The sequence below is a fragment of the Labeo rohita genome, unplaced genomic scaffold (assembly GCF_022985175.1).
Source record: "Labeo rohita strain BAU-BD-2019 unplaced genomic scaffold, IGBB_LRoh.1.0 scaffold_119, whole genome shotgun sequence".
Classification (NCBI taxonomy): Eukaryota; Metazoa; Chordata; class Actinopteri; order Cypriniformes; family Cyprinidae; genus Labeo; species Labeo rohita.
The window spans coordinates 23,166-43,027 of NW_026127329.1; the positions used below are offsets into that span (position 1 = coordinate 23,166).

The 19,862-nt window shown below is 39.8% G+C and overlaps 1 protein-coding gene across 1 annotated transcript in view; it reads right to left on the reverse strand.

Annotated features, from left to right (window-relative positions):
* Nucleotides 1–4,347: 4,347 nt before the first annotated feature.
* The window catches only part of maml3 (mastermind-like transcriptional coactivator 3), a 126,964-nt gene continuing 111,449 nt past the window's right edge, over nt 4,348–19,862 (reverse strand). Inside the window, 4 exon segments of the mRNA XM_051100988.1 lie at nt 4,348–6,552; nt 6,555–6,872; nt 8,710–8,785; nt 8,945–9,211. Coding sequence (XP_050956945.1) covers nt 5,891–6,552; nt 6,555–6,872; nt 8,710–8,785; nt 8,945–9,211 — 1,323 coding nt within the window. The 3' untranslated portion in view covers nt 4,348–5,890.

Genomic DNA, 19,862 nt, shown 5'->3' on the forward strand with positions numbered 1-19,862 from the left:
TGACAGACAAAGCAGAATCCCAGTAAAAGCCATTTAAAGCCATTGAAAGGTAAAATCAGGACTTATATACAGGCATATTAATATTTACATATTTAAATGCCCATATTTTAATTGAAAATATGTCATAATGGCAACAATGTGAATACCAATTTCATGATTTCACTCAGTTAACCTGTAGGTTTTAATGAAAGAAAAGATATGTGAAATCTAATTCATAGAAATCTTAAATAATAACCCCTATTAATTGTAATAAATATTACATTTTAAAATAATAACACTAGCCAACCTGCCCAAACATGACACTTGTGCCCGTCTGTGCCAATTTTCGAGGAGCCATCTTACCCCAAGCATTTAATTTTATCCATTTACTTTAAAATAAAAATGCTTACTGCACAAATCTAAAAACATTAATGTGTCCACGGATCCCTTATTAACAAATACACACACACAACTTAATGCAACACACTCAACATAATGGAATGTAAGTGAGGTTTTGTGCCATGTCAAGAAAAAAAAAAAAAAGATTAAGTAGGCTATTTTTCTTATATGTAACAACTTTAGATTCTGTATGTAAACATGTAATTAATAAACTGATTGTAATATGTTTTATTCAATGTCATTGGTAAATTTTTTTTTCTTAAAAAGGTAGAAACGGAAAGTTTCAGAGTCATTATTGGTAAATGTGTTGATCACGTGTAACTTTTTGTAAGCCAATCATTTTCGAGAAGGCCTTCTTGTCTCCATCCTTGTTGTAATAAGAGCCTTGCTGCCATCTGGTGGTCATTACAGGAACAAAGGTATGAGGAACAAGCATAGCTCCATATACGATTATGCACAGTCCACTAAAACAGCATATTTTAAACCTAAATGATAAGATATGTTTTGGGAAAACTAAGTTCTTATAATAGAGAGAACATAAATTATTTGCATGTTTGGCAATCTTGAAATGTCCTGATGTTTTTTTGAACTTAAATGAATGCAAAATATTTAAGAATCAATTTATTGAATAACTGTTTTTGAATTTTAAACACTTTGGAACTTCTAGATCACATGGACGTACTTTTTAAAACTTAATTTTTGAAATCTTAGCTTGAACAATTTTTTGTTACTCCTGGATATCATCTTATTCTATGTTCTAGATATTTTATGAAACATATTTTTTGTACATTTTGATTTTACTTTAGTTGGAATCAAGCAGTAGATGCATATTTAGAAGAAAAAAAAAAAAGTGAAAAAACACTTACACAAGCACCTTTGCTTCTGATTTGTTCTAGTCTTCCAGATGGTTGCTGGTTGATTCGCAGCACTGGCTGTTTTTATTAGATCAGATTAAAGGACGATTTTATTTAACTAATGGACAAAGTGCTGAGGGACCAGATGACCCCATTTAGAAGGAACCCCCACGGGACAGGGCAGTCTGTGTGTTTATATCCCATCTCGACTCTTCTGCAGCACATCCAAATAAACCCCTCCGTCCTCCACCCCCCATTCTCCCGCCCTCACATTTCTCACAGCGAGGTTGTCTCACCCCTGAAGATGAGTAATGGCAGTGTCACAGTGACACTTCTCCATTCATCATAATCAGAAGATAGCGCGCCAAAGCAGCACAGCACAACAGAGAAAGATACCAAGAGAAGGGGAGTGATTCATTAGGGTAAGATATTAAACAACGCTCTTTAGCATATGTGCCTTTAATTAGGATAGTGAGACACCCGGCCTATCTCTCTCTCATATCATTACCATTTCTTCTCCTGGGTTTTATTAAATCAAGCAACAAGGAGGTATTTTCTATTCCTGCCATTTATCTTTCTTTTCGACCATAAAGACCAACTCAGGTTAGGCCATATTTAATTTTTCGCATATGAAAACGACACTTGGAGGGATAGACACACAGACTACTCAGTGTATGTTGTCTCATGGTGATATCTTGTGTAAATTTAAGTTTGTCAGACAATTTTAATGTCTACAACTCACTTCCCCGTTTTCGTTAAGTGAAAGTATACATACAAGGCACATTACTTGTCTTTTACAAGTCAAATAATGAGAAAGAACCAAATTGCCTATCCCAGCTATGCTGATGATACCCAGATTTACCTAGCCTTATCGCCAAATGACTACAGCCCCATTGATTCCCTCTGCCAATGCATTGATGAAATTAACAGTTGGATGTGCCAGAACTTCCTTCAGTTAAACAAGGAGAAAACTGAAGTCATTGCATTCGGAAGCAAAGAGGAAGTTCTTAAGGTGAATGCATACCTTGATGCTAGGGGACAAACAACTAAAAACCAAGTCAGGAATCTTGGTGTGATTCTGGAGTCAGACCTTAGTTTCAGTAGTCATGTCAAAGCAGTAACTAAATCATCTCAAAAACATTGCAAGAATTAGATGTTTTGTTTCCAGTCAAGACTAGGAGAAACGTGTTCATGCCTTTATCACAAGCAGGGTGGATTATTGTAATGGTCTCCTCACTGGCCTTCCCAAGAAAACTATTAGACAGCTGCAGCTCATCCAGAACGCTGCTGCCAGGATTCTGACTAGAACCAGAAAATCTGAGCATATCACACCGGTCCTCAGGTCCCTACACTGGCTTCCAGTTATATTTAGAATTGATTTTAAAGTACTTTTACTCATTTATAAATCACTCAATGGCCTAGGACCTAAATACATTGCAGATATGCTCACTGAATATAAACCTAACAGACCACTCAGATCATTAGGATCGAGTCACTTAGAAATACCAAGGGTTCACACAAAACAAGGGGAATCCGCTTTTAGCTATTATGCTGCCTGCAGTTGGAACCAGCTTCCAGAAGTGGTCAAATGTGCTAAAACATTAGCCACATTTAAATCTAGACTCAAAACTCATCTGTTTAGCTGTGCATTTACTGAATGAGCACTGTGCTTCGTCCGAACTGATTGCATTATGTATAATCATTTTCTGTTTTTAACTGTCTTAAGTTTATTTTATATCAATTTTAAATCATTACATCAATCGGTTTTTACATTTTTTGTTTTATTGTTGTGATCATTGTTTTTATGATTGTTCTACTTCCTTTTTTGTGATTATTTTTATTATTGTTTTTATGATTATTCTACTTCCTTTTATGTAAAGCACTTTGAATTACCTCTGTGTATGAAATGTGCTATATAAATAAACTTGCCTTGCCTTTTTATAACTGGCATCTGCAAATCCGCATCTGTTTATATCTCACAATTCTGAGTTTGTATGATGTAATTATGTGGAAAAAAGTTATTTTGCCTTACTTGCCTTCTTATATTTAAACTGATATATAAACTAATTAATCTTGTGCTATTCACCGTTTTTTTTCAAAGAGTGGGCACGGCCATTTGTAATTTTTGGGTGTCTGGCTTCCAAAATCCACGCCCAGTTATTTTTAGCTGTACAAAACAGCCAGTTTTGCTGCTTGATATTGAAAATTGGTGTGGATTACCATATTATTTTAATGTATTATCTTTATGAACATAGTGGTTTGTAGTGCAAACAGTTTTACCGTTTACTGCACGTTATTCTTCTCGTAATTTCCCTATAGCGGCTAACGAGCCGGAAGTCTCACCCATAAACTTACTTCCATGTTGAAGAAATGCTAGATACGCTTTGCTTATATCAAATAAACTGCAAAGACATATTTTAATGAGAACATTTTTAATGATCAATCTCTTTAATGTATTTTTTTCTGAAAAACAAATTCTTTGTAACTCTCTGGCATTACCATTTACATAATTCTGTACATGAAAAAGAAAAAAAAGCACTGCTTTAGATACAGAGTAAAATTTTAAAACTAGAAAAAACCTTCAAAATAAAAATTAGAGGAGGTTTACATTACAAATTAGTAGTAAGACATTGTCTGAAGTGCAATGGTATAGCTCAGATGAGTTTAAAAGTGGAAAAAAAAGATGAAATAAAAATACTTCTCTATCTTAAACAAACAGCAATATCTTTACAGTGAGTAGAGACGTATCCTCTGATGTATTTAAAATCGTAAAAACATATTTACAAATAACTGTATCTGATATATATCTTTTTCCATCACATATATGTCAGCACCAGTACGAAATAAAAAGAAGAAAAAAGATAAGCTCGATGACTTCAACAGAAATCAAAAACATGTTAATCTTGGTCCCAGATTGTTGATATTTGGTGAGACGGCAGGAGGACGTGGGCTTTACCCTCTCCATCTGCAATCCTCTTGACAGAGCAACAATATAACACTGCGAAACACTGAAGATGTGAATGCGTTCAATCTCCCATTAAGACAAAAATTTCTCCAAAAAAAAAAAAAAAAAAAAAAAAAGGGAAAGTCAGTCACAATGTTACATTCATGTTCATTCTTCAGAGAGCGGAAACAATAAAACTAGAGTTTGATTACAAAGACACCATGACTATAATATCATAATACCATAGCAACACACAACAAAGCAGAAAAGATTGATTTGTGTGGCATCTCATGGTAAACAACAGAAAACTAAAGTCTGGCTAGATACCATTTTGAGACTTCATTTGAAATTAGTTGACGAACTCACAACAATGAACTTGGAGAAAATGGGTCGTAAATAAATTTCAATTCCCAATAAAGAGCACAGGCTTTAATTTTATCACAGTTGAAAGAAAAAGAGAGAGTTGTCTGCAATACAGTTGGCTTGATGGAGTCCTGATGTGCTTGTCTTTCCTCTGTCAGGCATTGCGTAGAAGGTAAAGGAGTGTCAGTGTGTTCAAGAGCAGAAACTAATAAATATTTGTCATTTGAAGAGTAAAAAAAAAAAAAAAAAAAGATGAAAAGTGGTATGACCCATCAGCGGAAATACAGTATGTATGGTGTATTTCATTTTCTCTCATTAAGATATCGTTAACCAGTGTTCACAAGCAATAATGTTCATATAAAGAAAAGGAAAAAAAAATGTTGGGAAGCATTTAAAAATTGGTTTAAAATTCTAAATGTGAATTTAAACACTGAATTACCTTTGCAAATGTCTGTGGGCTGTAACAATCGCATTACTTTATACTTGATGAGTTCATGTCATATAATCCTTTCTAGCTGCCATTGTGACTAAAGAAAACATCTTTCTCACAGTTTTAGGGAGGGGAGGGAGAAGTTTGTAGCTGCCAAATCTCTTCAAGCAATATTAACAAACACCTAGTTGACAAACACACATGGCTTCACTCTTCTACTGACACCGGTCGCCTAGCGACAGCAGAGCATCCATCTTGCATGCACTGAGAGCACACAGAGTCTGATGTGTTTTGTTGTGATGCTCATAGTGCAAATAAACACACACACACACAGACACACAAGCACAAAGCAGAGCAAATGCAGAGGATCAACATGTGTCAAGAGCAGCGAAAAAGGGGGAGAAAGAGAGAAGATATGCGAGAAAAGAAAGAGGTGTGGTGAACCGTTTGGTTTGGGAAAAGGGATCCATTGTTGACACAGGCCCACCTCGAATTTCCACACACTCTTTCATACATGAACAGGATGTCAGAATAAGGGTGAACTAAAAACAATACATGAGAACATCCATAAAATCTTTCCCAATGTCATTTTGCAGGTTTTCAGTGCCTCTTGCCCTTAATCCAGCAGAAAGGACATAAGAGGAAAAAAAAAAAAAGACAGAAATGGACTGAATCCAAAATGGGTATTTCTTGAACCAAAAAGAAAAAAAAAACAAAAAAAAAAACACACAGAACACCGGATCCTTACTCGAGAAGCAACCCAAACAGAGGAATTGGTTTAAATATTGTGACAGCACACACATGTAATACACAACATGTAATATATTTCTTAGATTTGTCGACCATGTAATAAAAAACGAAACAAAACAATAAAACGAATCACATTTTCCATAAAACTGTCCTGTTAAAAAATCCCTTAGGCTATTGGCTGGGGAAAAACTCTTCCATCCAACCTTCCGTTGAATCCAAATCTGTCCCATCTGACAGGCCGAACGAAACCCCGGCCCCAGCCCCCGATTGGCTGCCGTAACCGTATGCCAGGTCCTGACTGGACGTCCTCTGGTAGCCCTGAGGCTGACCCCCTGGCATGTATGGCCCACCCCCTCCCGATGCTCCCGGCATGCCCTGAGCGGGGCCCTGTCCAAAAGCGGCCATGTTGGGCACACCCTGGTTCATGCTTGGCATCACCATACCCCGTGGCTGGTTGGTCCTTGGTTGCCCTGCCATGTGTGGCATCATCGGGCTGCCCATTGCCGCTGGGTTTATCGAACGTGGGTCCACCATAGTCTGTCCGCCCATCGCTTGTGCGAAATGCTGCTTGGCCATTCTAGGAGCCTGGCCAGCTTGCATGGCGTACGCAGGGTTGCTGTTAAACGCCACCATGTCATTTGAAGTCCTTCCGGCCATGGCCTGCATGTTTTGCTGCGGCTGCTGCGGCCATGTCTGGCCTCCGCCTCCCATCATGCTTTGCAGTCTTTGAACTTTGGCCATCGGCTGCCCACCAGGGGCAACGCCGGCTGTTTTTATTTGCTGCTGTGGGAGGGATGGGTTCATGAGCATTCCCTGCCCATACCCGCCTCCGCGCCTCCGCCGACCATCCCTTGCCCGCCGGCGCCCCCTTGTCTCTGTGCCATCGCCAAGCCGGCCTGGTTGGGATGGTGCTGCTGTTGCTGCTGGAGCATTTGGCCCATGTTTGGGTTCATACCTTGGTACATCCCAGTCTGTGTACCTGCCTGGCCTCCGTACGCCATGCTCATGTCACTTTGCGAAGGCATGGCGCCCGAATTCTGGACGGGCGTCATCTGCAGTATCCCGGGGTTCTGTTGCTGCTGCTGCTGTAGAAGTCGAGCGTTGCGCATGTTCTGCAGCGTCTGGTTCCTTGCTGCCATCTCCTGGGATGTGCCTAAAATAATATACAATTAAATAACATTAACTGACATCTGTTGTTCTCATTACATTTCCAGTACATCAAAGGCTTGTTTCAATTAAAGTCAAATGGCATAAGTACATGATGTATATGATGACGTAAACTGCACACTGAAATCACCAGATGTCTGTGCATCAAATTAATAATTCCATGTTTGACACCTTAGAGGCTCAATGAATGCATAGCAATAGCTAGCAATATGCTTATTAATGCAAATTTATCCCAAATCATTGGTTTAAACTCATTTAAACTGGTTTTAGTTTGTTTTTAGCTGTTTTTTTTTTTACTTAATCAGATGATTTTAGCTGGTTTTTGGCTGTTTGTCTATAAATAAGCTAATTTTAGCTGATTTATTTATTTATTTATTTTAGCTTTTTTGCTAAATCAGGTTGTTTTAACTGGTCTTTAAGTTTTTTTGCTAAATCAACTGATTTAAACCCTTTTTTTTTAGCTTTTTTATTGCTAAATCAGCTGGTTTCAGCTTGTTTTTGGCTGTTTTTTTTTTTTTTTTATAAATCACCTGCTTTAACTGGTTTTAGCTGTTTTTCATTTTTTTGATAAATCTTTAAATAAACCAGATAAATCTATGGTTTTTAGTTTTTTTTTTTCTGGTTTTTAGTGGTTTATTTATCTGGCTTTTGAAACTACTAAAATAAAACAACCATTTTAAAATGAACACCTTCAAACTTCAAGTTTTTTGCACCACTTTGAACTTTCCGGCTAGGCTTTTTCAAGCCATCGTAAAGTTTGCCTACAAACTTTTTTGATCTAGTGAAAATGTAATCTTGACAAACTGTTTTCACCGTTTTTCTATAAATAAGCTGGTTTGTAGCTTTTTTTATTATTTTTTTTAGCTTTTTTTTTTGCTAAATCAGGTGGCATTAGCTGGTTTTAGTTTGTTTTTAGTTGGTTTTAGTTTGTTTTTAGCTGTCTGTTTTTCCAGAATAAGCTGTAATTTCTATAAATAAGCTGGTTTTAGCTGGTTTTGTTCAATCAGGTGGTTTTAACTGGTTTTAGCTGGTTTTTAAGTTTTTCGCTAAATCAACTGGTTTTAAGCTTTTGGCTAAATCAGCTGGTTTCAGCTTGTTTTTGGCTGTTTTTATAAATCACCTTGTTTAACTGGTTTTAGCTGTTTTTTCACTTTTTTGCTAAATCATCTGGTTTTTAGCTTTTTTGCTAAATCGACTTTTTTGCTAAATCAGCTGATTTTGCTGGTTTTTAGTGGTTTATCTATCTGGCTTTTGAAACTACTAAATTAAAACATAACTATTTCAAACTGAAAACCTTCAAACTTCAAGTTTTTTAAACTACTTTGAACTTTCTGGCTAGGCTTTTTCAAGCCAACAAAGTTTCTCTACGAATTTTATCTAGCTAAAATGTAATTTTGACAAACTGTTTTGGAGATTTTAGTCTCCATTCTAGTTGACAGAAGTTGTACTATTACCGACATTGAAAATAGCCTGGAGCGTTACTAAGATAACCAGCAAATGAACTGATTTTCCGTCAAGTCATACGTTTAGTAAACTGAAACTTGTTTACATTAACAAACCAAAGAAACATAGGAAATATTATGCTCACTGATGCCTAAACTGTGTATGTGTGTGTGTGTTATACGGCTTAATTAGAAATGCTGACAGATGCACTGGCTGTTTAAGTAGCCAGGCAGCATTTTTAAATTGTAAATGAGAAAATGATTCTATTTTACATAGAAAAATGATTTAAAGGAAGAGTTGAGATTTACTATTTAGGTCCTTCAGGTCCTATAACAACACCATAACCCATAACATTTTTTGTGCGTGTTTGTGTGTCTTGCCTTGAAACTGCTGGAGTGGGTATGGATTCCTCTGTGCCTGACTCATCTGTCTGGGGAGATGCTGCTGCTGTTGTAACTGGAAAAAAAAGGAAAGCGAAGCAGAAATATGCGTGAATATCAAAATTTGTTATCAACAATTACAAACAAACTTAGAAGCCATGGAGGGTCAGCAGCTGCTTGCACACTCACAAGGGTGACTATTTCAAATGAGTATACACAAAAGCCCTGCACTCACCTGTTCTGCCAGCATGTGCTGCTGTTGCTGCTGTTGTCTCTGTTCTCTCATAAGCTGTGCTTTCTGCTGCTCCATCAGATGGAGCTGAACCCTCTTTTCTTGCTCCATAGCTATCATCTGCTTCATCATGGCCTGCTGTTGCTGCTGTGGATTAGGCAGATAGCCGCCAGGCCCCGCCCCATTAGGCCCTGCTGAGGCCACGCCCCCCGGTCCTCCGTGAGGTGGCTGGACTCCACCAGCCTGCCGCGGCAGTCCAACTACACCTTCCTACAAGCACAAGAAAAGACAACTGATCAGAGAGTGTTCTGCATAACAGATGATTCGCTAAATCTAGAGACATAATATGGTTCTAATTGCTTAACAGACCATTTTCAGGGCGAACTGACATCTGATCACTGGGGACAGGCTTCATTGGTACTAAATTAAACACAATGTATGTTCAAAATTTTGAGTCAGTATGATTTTTTTTATGGGTCAGTATGATTTTTAACATTAGTAAATGTTACAAGAATGTTACAGAACTAAAAAATGCTGAAAAATGCAGCATGGTTTCCACAAAAATACTGCTAAGAAACACTGATAAGAATTTTTTTAAGCACCAAATCAGCATATTAGAATGATTTCTGAAGGTCATGTGACACTTAAAACTGGAGTAATAACGCTGAAAATTCAGCTTTATTATTACAAGAATAAATTACATGGTAAAATATATGAAAATAGAAAAAAGCTAATAAATTATAGTTTTTACTCTACTTCTGATCAAATAAAAACAGCCTTGTGAGGACAAGAGAATAAAAAAATAAATAAAACTTACTGACCCCAAGCTTTTTAAAGTTAGTGTATTATACACATTTATGCTCACATGTAAATACATTTAAATTGAATACAGCAGCAAAAACAATGTTAACGTCAATGTAAATGGATGTGTCCTTTCAGACTCAGACTTTCAAAACTTTTTTTTTTTTTTAAATCCAGGAATAACTGTAGAATATATTTAAACAATGCCATGAATTTAACTTTAGTTTCCTAATGAACAAAAATTAAAACTTTACAACAAATTTTAAGGCACATCAAAGATAATAGGAGCTGTGGTAATCTTTCTCATGTTTGGGGTCAGAAAAAGATACACCTCTGAATAGTGGTTAAGGTAATACAAAAGTACTTTTAGTACACTGGAAATAGACTGTGGTCTTGTCTGAGACAATATAAATGGAGATCCAAAACAAAGAGTCATGAGAACCAAACCAAGTGTTTATGGTCTTATAAGACCTGACGTCCAAGACAAGTAAACACCAAGTAAATTTTCAGACTTTTTGCTACTTTTTTTTTTATAGGAACAGTGACAGCTAGGCAGGAGAAGAGGGAACTGTTGCAAACCAGATTCAAATGCGCATTATCCGCACAAGCACCGCATAACTCACTGTGCCCAAGCACATTCACTAAGCACAAGGCTCCAATCTGGAGCCATCATTTTATTTAAACCAGCTCTCCACGAGGCTCTTACAACAGAATAAATAATGAAGCACAAACATGCACACGCCACAGGAGACCGTTCAGATAAATCTAGACCAGACCGGTCAATGAGCGCAAATCTGTGTGTAGACAGCTGGATGTCTTCTGTTAACCAGTCATGCTGCCCAAACGTGCGCCGATCAGCACGTACGTATCGGTGTCGAAGGCCGGACGGGCCAGAGGGGGGCAGTGTTGATCTTTTTTTCCCCCTGCTTCTTCCGTCTCTTTCTCTCACTCCCTTTTTGAGTCGTCATCTATCTCTATTTCTTCCACCTCTGTGCCCATGTCTCCATTCCGTTCTCCGTCTTTCCCTCCTTCCTCCACATTTCCCTTCACCTCCTCTCTTTTTCTTCTCTTTCACCCTCACTGCCTTACATACTCTTTTTCATTACGATCCCCTCATCCCCCCCTTTCCCTTCAGCTCTCTCTGCAGATGGCTTAATCATGAGTGGTGTAAAAGATGTGTCTCCTTCTTCCTGCCGGATAATGTGTGTGAGCCAAAGACTCCTCAGCCGAGCACAGAGAGATGAGGGGTGAGAGAAAAGGACTCAAATGACAAAAAAAAAACATTAAAGAGAGGGAGAGAGAGAGAAAAAAACAGAAAAGAGAGATAGAGATAGAGAGAGAGAGAGCAGGTAGCCAGGCAACAGTGGCTGTAATGTTGAGCAGATGGTGCTCATAGGAGCCATGATGGACGACAGCGGGCAGCAGCCGAGAGAGAGAGAGACCGAGAGAGAGCAGCGTAAATTAAGTCTCTCTCTTTTATCCTCTCTTCCTCCTCTTTCCGTCTCCATTGCTGATTCCATATCCATCTTTTCTCTTTCGTTCACACATGTGTGAACCACGCTTGATCCTGCTGTTCGTGCTTTGTCATCTTTTGCTAAAACTAAACTGTCAACCAAAAAGATTGTTGAAGACTTGTACGGGAGCATAAGTGCAAATACAGTAAGAGTTTTTTATATAAAAAAACAGACAGAATTATTACTAAACTTGAAAATGTTACTAAAAGGTGTAGTGTGTATTTTCTGCACCACCAGCAAAATCAAGTAACTGGGGCAGTCTGTTTTCAAACAAGTTTCCAGGACACTCCTACTGGCCATGTTTAAACAAACAAGTAGCCCCACCCCCAAACTCATGCCACTGGCCTAGCCAGAAGCTAACATGGTTGACTGCCCAATCAAACAGCGATGTTTTAAAATCACCACAGAATTGACCTGCTGCAAGCTGGTTGCACTATGCCTTTAACTGAATATTGGCATGTAGATGTGTTCAGATCAAGACTGTTGCCAAATATGCGAAGTTTGGTGCAGATTGAACATGGTATGCTTAAGTTAGTGTAAAACATGATATATCCTGCTGCCAACAGGTGACGCTATGATTATAACTGAATATTGGTCTTCAGATGTGTTCAGGCCAGGACTCTTATCGAACATGTGAAGTTTGGGGCAAATCAGACATTGTATGGCTGAGTTACAACAACATCTATTCCCATGGCGAAACATCGAACTTTGTCATGCCGCCACAGACACGCTCTTCAACGAAAGCTCAAGATCTTCACAATTTATCTTGGCCAAGGCCTTTAGATTAGACTGACCAAATATAATGCTGATGTCATGAAATCTCTAGGAGGAGTTTCTTACAGCATGAAACATGTCACTTCCTGTTGCCAGCAGGTGGTGCTATGACTGTAACTGAATATGAGCACGGGCATGTTTTCAGGCCAGGACTCTTCTCAAATACGTGAAGTTTGGGGCAGATCAGACACTGTATGCCTAAGTTATAACAACTTCCTTTTTCATGGCAAAACATCGAAATTTGACAGGGCGCCACGGACACGCCCTCCAACGAAAACTCAAGATCTTCGCAATTTAATGTCACAAAGGGCTTTAGATTAGATTGACCAAGTTTGGTGTTGATCTGAAAAAAAATCTCTATGAGTTCATTTAAATATGACGTCTGAAAATGGCAAAATCAGCACAAAATTTGTCGGGAACAAAGAATCAAAATAACTTACTTCCTGTTGGGATCTGGATTTCATACCTTGAGACTTTTTGTAGGTATTGGTGTTATACATGTGTCTACCGATTTTCATACATGTACGTGAAGCGCACCTCGAGGCACACTCCATTGAAAGTGTATAGGTGGCGCTATTGAGCCATTTTGCCACACCCACTTCTAAAACCTATATCAGATGTAAATTTTCACCAGTTCTGATGCATCTGCAAAGTTTCATGAGTCGTCGAGCATGTTTAGGCCCTCAAACATGCAATTCATTTTGGAATGGAATAATAATAATAAACGGAGCAATTCCAATAGGGTCCTCGCACCTCGGTGCTCTGGCCCTAATAACTAAATGACTTCAGACAGGTTTCCTGCAATCTGCCATTGGTCAGACAGAGATAGTCCCTCCCCAAACACACAGCATTAGTCCAGCAAATCTTGTTGTTGTCAGGCTGGTCCGGACTCTAACAAACATGTTTTGGTAGTGCCACAGAGTCAGAGTACTTAAACTTTTAGCAGAAATCAACCTACAAATGGTTTTTGTACAGTTGTCTAAGCACATTAAGAAGAAAATATGATATTCTCAGCTAGGTAGAAGCATTCAAGTGTGAGGTTTTACCAAAGGCAACAAACACACAAACAGGCAAGACTATCCGATGATGGCAAACTCTCAAAGTTCACTTGTTAAAGGTGTTGGGGTATACGCTAAGGAAAACGGCTCGCTGCAGTTTGCGCAAAGCAATACATAGTGCAATACAGACAGAGTGATTGCTTTCATTGATCTCATGCATACACACACAAACACACATTGATTACCAGTAGTGAGCCTTGGCCCAGATCAGACACTAATCTGAGGGGTTTGCTTACAACATACCCTCTAATAATACACCACGCGCCAACACACGGCCCTCATGAGGGCGTTTGCGTGTGTGGGTGGTGGTAGTAGTAGTAGTGACTGGCCAATTCAACAAATCTGAGCTGAATACTGACAGACATGCATGTAAACCCAAGCTATGACATCTTAAACTTGTTAAAGAATTTTGGCGATGCCAAAGATGATGCGTAAAATTAGCTTCTGATGATCATTTGCAAGTTCAGGCTCAATTTGGCTTTAAAGACTCAAGAGATTTTTGTAATGGTCAATGCCTGAAATACAGAAAGCAGGGTGGTGGAATATGTATACCTACATTCACATTCTCTATAGCTACTGCTCTTATATTTATGCAAGTGTTTTATGCAAAGCAGCTTGGTGCTTTATCATTTTATAAAATCCCTGGTAATTGAACTCGGTAGTGATGCTGTACTGTTACTCTCAAGCAGTACTACTCCTTAGAAGGATTGATTAAACAGACTGATGAAATAAAAATACAGTACAACAAAGGTGTGGAGGGGCTGCTGTCTATCGAAACCACCAGGTGCTGCTGCCTCCTTTATCAGATTATTTGCTTGAATATCAATCACGTCAAATCTACTGAGAGCGTGTGCACGAACAAATGAGAGCCTGGCAGGCACAGCATCAGCAGCATCACCACAAACTGACCACAAACAAAAGCATATTTCATATGATCCTACTGGTGCAATGACAAAGAACAAAGAAATGGCAAAGTAGCTGTTCTTTTGTGTGTCAAAAGCTCTCTAACACACCTGTTACGAAGTAGGACTGTCCGTGCTGCAGCCCACCCCCTCATTTCCCACTCCTCCGTCCCCTATTCCACAAACTCTCCACCTCTTTCTACCCCCAACCTTTTGCCCTCCCTTCCCTCCCCATGTTGCGTTATCTCTCCCAGCTTCTATATTCCCTTTCTCCCTCCCTCTATTCCTCTGCACAGAAGCCATTAGTGGTGGCCGTAAAGCCATATTTCTGTCTACAGCTCAATTACACGCACACACACTCACACGTGCACAGGTTCAGCGCCAGTTCATTGAGCATTATGGATAGAAATCCATCCGCAGCTCTGCACTCTGATTTCTCCATATGAACCCCTAATAAACAATTCCAGTAAACAGACCGAAACCGTCAATTGACGATGTCAACCCACAGATTTCTGTTCATGTCCATTTCAGCAGCCAAAGCGGAAGAAAACGTCTACAAAATCAGATCAGGCACTTAAAATAGCGTGAAATGAAATTAAATGGCCGCTCTTTGAGAAAGACGGGCGTTAAAATGCAACAGATACAGTGTCTGAATGAGGCTACTTGTTTTCCTTTGTTTGGACAAGTCTGCGGCGTGAAATTGTGCATTGTTCGTTGGCTGCGCCTCAAAGTTTCAGAAATAAATACCGAGCGCACACGGCTCAATTAAACACAGACGGACTTTCTCTGTGTGGATCTGCAGGTAGAGGTAAGAGGAGAAAATGATGAAATCTGATGTAAGGATGAGAAAGGAAAGATAACAGAAGCAGAGCGAAATAGATGTCTCCCTCATGCTTCCTCGCTCTGTTACGCTCACTCTTTCTGTCTAACACTTTCCTTTTCTCTTTTTGGTGGATAAAAAGCAGCATTTGGAGCAATAAGCTATTCTGTTCTGGTTTTCTAAAGGAAAAGTCAAGGAGTGCCAAAAAAAGGTCCACACGAAATCAGATTCAGAATGATGGACATTCATGCACTTACCACATGATCATTTATTAAATATTTGCTCATGTTTTCAGATACCAACAATAACGCAAAACATCTTCAGAATTTCACAGGAGAAGCCTGTAGATTCGCATGCGTATGTGCGACCTGCATGTGTCATACGATATGCAGATTTACCCTTAAAGCACAACAGAATTCAGAGCTGAATGTCACAACAGGTGCTTGCGCGTGTCTGTTTCGAAATCTTCTCTCATTCTTTCTCCTCTTATCTCTCCTTTGTTTCTCGCAGCTGTGCCTTGTTGAAAGCGATCATGACTAATTATTCAAGGCTCAACAGAAGCAGAAATTATGATGAACTTTATTATCCGAGGGAGAGAATGAGCGAGAGAGAAAGAGCGGAGGGAAATGTTTTAAGCTGTTGAAACGGTGTTTGATTGGTGAAGGGTTTTTAAGTGCGTCTGTGACAGATTAACTGTCATCTTTTACTGTCTCACTTTCCTGGGATGAGTGAACCAATCATGGCTCTTCTCTCAAGAGGGGAGATAAAACGACCAATCGCGGCCTCAGATCTCCTTTCTTTATTGTCCAACATTCCCACACAGGGAGGCAAGCTCAGGCTCTGATAAATCGAGTGTGTGTGAATGTGTGGAATGAGGGAAGCAGAGTGTGTCAATACTACATATGAGCTTTGTTTCAAATCCTACTAAGCTGCCTACCTAGAGAGCATTTAATGCAACCAAATGCAGCAAAAAGTACAAAAAGGCAATGTTATGATGCCTTGTAAAGGGATGGTTCATCATTTACCCTCATGTCATTCCAAACCTGTATTTCTTCTGTTTTTTTTTTTTTTTTTGGCCACACAATAGAAGTCAATGTTAATTAAAGCTGCAAGCAGCGTTGAAAAGGCCCTCGCACCAGAGCTTACCGCCACCTGGTGGCTTTAGGATAACAGCGAACAGTGGGCAATATGCTTTTAAAGAGGTAAATCTAAGATGAATGTGTAAAAGTCATTTATATGTACCAATATTCCTGCTGCCAGCTGGTGGCGCTATGACTATAACTGAATATTAGCTTGTAGAGTCTTCAGGCCAGGACTTTTATCAAAGATATGAAGTTTGTTGCAGATTGGACATGGTATGTTTGAGTTGGTGTAAAACATGACAATTTTTTTGCCAACAGGTGGCATAATTATTATAATTGAATACTGGCCTTTAGATGTCTTCAGGACAGGACTCTTGCCAAACATGTAAAGTTTGGGGCAGATCGGACATTGCATGTTTAAGTTAATGTAAAACAAGTCATTTCCTGTTGCCAGCAGGTGGTGCTATGATTATAATGTAATATTGGCCTTTAGATGTGTTCAGGTCAGGACTCTTATCAAATGTGACGTTTGGGGCAGATAAGACATTGTATGGTTGAGTTACAACAACTTCCTTTTCTATGGCGAAACATAGAACTTTGTCACGACGCCATGGACACTTTAACGAAAACTCAAGATCTTCGCAATATAACATCGCAAAGGCCTTTAGATTAGACTGACCAATTATAATTTTGATGTCATTAATTTTCTAGGAGGAGGCTGTTACAGTGTAAAACGTCACTTCCTGTTGCCAGCAGGTGTGCGCTATGATTATAATTGAATATGGGCATATAGATCTCTTCAGGTCAGGAGTCTTATCAAATATAAGTAGTTTGGGGCAGATGGGACATTGTATGGCTGAATTATAACAACTTCCTGTTTTATGGCGAAACATTGAACTTTCTCAGGCCGCCACGAACACGCCCCTCAATGAAAACTCAAGATCTTTGTAATTTAATGTCACAAAGGGCTTTAGATTACACTGACCACATTTGGTGTTGATCTGTTTAAATCTCTAGGAGGAGTTTGTTAGCATGTTTAAATAATGCTTGAAAATGGCAAAAACGGCACAAAACTTGCAGAGAAAATTCAAAATAACAGACTTCCCTTTGGGTTTCGGACTTCATCTCAGGGGACTTTTTTTTGTAGGTATTGGTGTGTTACGTGTCTACTGAATTTCGTGCATTTATGTGAAACATAGCTTGAGAAGCACTTCGTTGAATTTTTATAGGTGGTGCTACTGAGCCATTTTGCCACAGCCACTTCTAAAACCCAAATCAGATGTAAATTTTCACCACTTTTGTCATGTGTGCAAAGTTTGACAAGTTTTCGAGCATGTTTAGGCCCTCAAAAATGCGATTCATTTTGGAGAAGAAGAGGAAGAAGAAACCGTGCAATTCCAAAATGGTCCTCGTACCATCGGTGCTCGGGCCTTAACTAAAATGATTTGGTTACCAACATTCTTCAAAATATCTTCTCTTGTGTTCCACAGAAGAAAGTCATACATGTTTGTAATGGCATGAGGATGAGTAAATGACAGAATTTCATGTTTGGGTGAGCTATCCCTAGATACTTTGTTTTAGCTTAAATCTAAGGCAACACTGACCCACTGCAGAATAGGCAACCCCACAATGCACTGCCACAATGTTCATTCAAAACAAGAGAAAATATATGTTCACACCACATTTGCAGATCCTTTACATTTTTAATGCTTATCTGTGTGTCAAGCTGTTAGCTTCGCGACATGCTAACATCAAACTCCATTGGAATCAATTGTGAGTTGGGCTTTGGTGCACATCCAGTGCTATATCTGTAACAAAAAGAGGCGCTGCCTATGTAAAAAAGTGACCCAAATCACTCACTAGTGACATTTTGGATGCTGCCTTAAAAGGTAGCTGTCGGGTTTCGGAAAGAAGCCATATTGTTTATAATCGCATTTGCAGTATGACAGCATTGTGTGTTTGCGATGTGTGCGAGCGTGCGCTAGCGCGGCTTTAGTGTTCGGTTTCACAACCACCCTCTCCCAGGCACTTTTTCTCCTGAGCAGCAATTACCAGGGCCTTGATTTATGTGTCCAGTCAAAGAAGCCTCCTCCCCCTCTCTTTTCCTCCCTCTCTCGCAGGCCTTTTATCAGCAAGTCACTCTCTAACAGCACCGCAGCCACCCCTGAGACAGACCTCATCAGATAACACACACACGCACGCACGCACGCAATGAAATCTTTAAGAAAAAGGCCTCATCCTCTCGGGACGGGGCGCGATCGTTTAAGTATCCGAGAGCGTAGAATCCACACGCGCACGTAAACGTATGCATCTTGTTGTATGTTAATGCAGAGGGCACCACACGCACGCTCGCTCTCTGTCTTGTGTGTTCTGTCTATAGTGAGAGATGGGTGGGGGAGGGGCTGAAGAATGCACGGCCTCGGGGGACTTCCGATCCTAGAGAGAGGGAGGGAGGGCGAGAGAGATAGAGCGGTGGAGAGGAAAAAGGGAGGGAGAGAAAAAGGGAGGTAAACAATCCGGCACACTTACAGAGCGCAGAGGGGAAATAGAGAGGATGGGTAAACGTGTTTAAGAACGCACACACACACAACGCCGCCTCAAAAGAGCTGTTCGTGGGCGAGACTCTGACACACACTCGTTCGACAAGGAGAGGGAAAGGCAGAGAGGAAGAGACGAGGTGTCTTTTTTTTTCCTACAGCGTGACAGTGTTGACTGTTGACGGCTGGGAGTGTCATTGTGGGCAACGAGAGGGAATTACCAGACATGAAGCAAACTAATTACTGGCTGATTCACTAATTACCTCCAGAGAACGAGACGGAGAGAGAGCTGCTAAGTGAGCATCTCCCCTCCTGTCATGAAATAATGGGAGAGGAAAAGAACAGCAGCCTGACACAATGTGCTTCGTGACATCATAATGAGAAATGAACAAAGGCCCATTTGTTGCGCATTTTCTTAAACGAATGTTGCCGTATAAACCTGTTGGTTTAAAACTAGAACTACTGTAAACACAAAAAAAAACTTCGCAGGCACATTTCGCAACGTCTGGATTGCTTAAATACTTGCTGTTGATGTTAAGCCCAAAGTAAACTTGGGTTTTTACATGTACAGCCTTTCAAAGTATACTCCATTAGTGTGCCACTTGTATAGTCCATTTGACAGTACATAGCTGCTTGACACATGCGCACTAGAAAAAAGCATCCCAGTCCAGTGTTTGTGATTGTCTCAAAGTCTACAGTTCTTGTTCTGTCTCCTCTGCTTCTTTTCTATTTGTGAAACAACGGCCCCAGTCGGTGCTGCCTCCTTGTGGACAAACTACCATGATCAGTGCATGTTAGCGTGGACAGAAAAACTGTCAGAAAAAACAAAAAAACAAAAAAACTGTGTACAGTACACACACGAGCACACTTATGACATAACTCACGTCAGTCTTTTAAACGATGTTAAACATATACAGTTAATCAAACAATATATGTTGTGGTACTACCGTGAATGTGTGTTAAAGACTGACACCAGGGTTGCCAGGTTTTCACAACAAAACCCGCCCAATTCCTCCTCAAAACTAGCCCAAATCTAGTCCAATCACATTTCGAGGGGGTCCCCCAGTAAAAATCGCATTCCGGGGTAAAATATAGCATTTTTTGGTAGGGTTCCCCGGTACAGTTCGCATGCCAGGGGCTAAGTATAATGTTATTGGGGTTGCTTCTACCCGCGGACATGAAAAACAACCCACGGCAACAGTGTTAAAGTAGCCCAATTCCGCGGGAAAATCGCAGACTTGACAACACTGACACAAAAGAGAAGAAACTGTTGAATAAAGTTATTTTTGTTTTCTTTGCGCACAAAAAAATAGCTCCATAAAATTAAGGTTGAACCACTGATGGCACATGGACTATTTTTAACGATGTCCTTACTACCTTTCTAGGCCTCGACTGTGGTTTCATTGCAGTCTATGCAGGGCCAGAAAGCTCCC